The sequence below is a fragment of the Plectropomus leopardus genome, unplaced genomic scaffold, assembly GCF_008729295.1.
Source record: "Plectropomus leopardus isolate mb unplaced genomic scaffold, YSFRI_Pleo_2.0 unplaced_scaffold6782, whole genome shotgun sequence".
Taxonomy (NCBI): Eukaryota; Metazoa; Chordata; class Actinopteri; order Perciformes; family Serranidae; genus Plectropomus; species Plectropomus leopardus.
The window spans coordinates 1-1,538 of NW_024674633.1; the positions used below are offsets into that span (position 1 = coordinate 1).

At 39.0% G+C, this 1,538-nt stretch overlaps 1 protein-coding gene across 1 annotated transcript; it reads right to left on the minus strand.

Moving 5' to 3' along the window:
* Nucleotides 1-856: 856 nt before the first annotated feature.
* LOC121939944 (lysosomal alpha-mannosidase-like) lies at nt 857-1,318 on the minus strand. The gene is made up of 2 exons (XM_042482849.1): nt 1,121-1,318; nt 857-1,001 (listed from the first exon to the last, which is right to left on the minus strand). The coding sequence occupies exons 1-2, from the start codon at nt 1,288-1,290 to the stop codon at nt 872-874; spliced, it is 300 nt and encodes a 99-aa protein (XP_042338783.1). The 5' UTR covers nt 1,291-1,318; the 3' UTR covers nt 857-871.
* Between the last annotated feature and the right edge of the window lie 220 nt (nt 1,319-1,538).

The following is a 1,538-nucleotide window of genomic DNA, read 5'->3' on the forward strand; positions in this document are numbered from 1 at the left end:
AAGTTGTTTTCTTGTCACATTTTACCATTGTTTTGCAGTTTGTTCAGTGACTTTTCCCCATGTTTCTGAGGAGAATTTGAACATATTTACATTTAAGCATGTTTAACATTTAAGTTCAGAATTCAGACAGCTTAATACAAGTCAGATTTAAGTCTTTTTAAGACATTTTAATGCCACTTGCAATTAAATTTAAGCCAATTTTACCATAATCAAAATTGAAGGAGAAAAAACACATCAACAGACTCAAGGGTAAGGACAATTTTACCCAAATGTTTAACAAAAAGCATGACCTTTTTGATCAAGTTAAAAAGTCAGACTATTTACTTCAAATTCTGGGAGCATAAAGAAAATAAAATTCTTTACATCCTGATCTGCATTTTGTTAATGCAAGGGGCATTCTGTAATTTTTTTTAAAAAAGATATCATTTATTTTTAGATTTTTTTAATGCAAAAACTGAAGAAAATGACTAATAATATCCCAGTTCCTATGTTATAGAATTTTTAAGACTTTTGAAATATTGATTTAAGACATTTAAAATTCCAATTAAGGCCTTTTTTTTAGATGATTTAAAGCTGCGGAAAGGATCTGCGGGAACCCTGCAAGGTGTCTGAATGCAACAGAAAAAGTACTGATGCTGATCCAGGTTTCGAAGGGATGAGTCCAGTTTGACAGAGCAGAGCAGAACTTGACAAGTGGAGTCACACATGTTTTTAAACGGCCTCTCTTGATGACATTTTCACTGTCCAGAGCAGAGTGAAGCAGCTTCCCATATGTGCTTCTTCATGCTCTGTCAGCTTCCCTTGTGAAGAATGTAATTGGATTTTGGCTTTACATAAAAATGATCCTGAGTTTGGACTCTAAGAGTGAACCTCAAACTACCTGCAGGTTGCTGTTGCTGATCCTCTCGTAACGCTTCAGCGCCGGTCGGCTGGTAAAGTAGCCGGTCCAGAAATCATGAGCGTCGTCTGCATAGGGGAAGAAATCATCCGTCTTCAAAGCCCTGGGATGAAAAGAGGATGAAGTCGGAGGAAAATATACAGAAGACGTCTCGTCATGCTGTAATTACGGATATAACTTTGGCACAGTTACTCCAAAAAGCTAATTTAAAGCTCATAGTACCAGGTGAAGTTCGCTCTGTGCAGCTCCTGGAGGTAGCAGGACGGGGTAGAATAGAGCACGTTGACTTTGACGCCATTCGCCTGCTGGGCGTTGACATAATGGATCAGCTTGTCCAGGTTCTTGTACCACATGTTGGCGTTCTCATACTGGAAGTCCGAGCCCATAGTCATGATAATGTGATTGGTTTTATACACCGTAGCCTGAGAAAAAGAAAAGAAAATATTTATATATAAATTTTATCAGCATTTTTATGATCATATCACCAAATCAGAATTTAAAAATGTGTTTTGCTAATGCCATCCATCCATCCATTTTCTTCTGCTTATCCGGAGTCGGGTCGTGGAGGAAGCAGCCTAAGCAGGGAAGCCCAGACCTCCCTCTCCCCGGCCACTTCGTCCAGCTCTTCCTGGGGGATCCC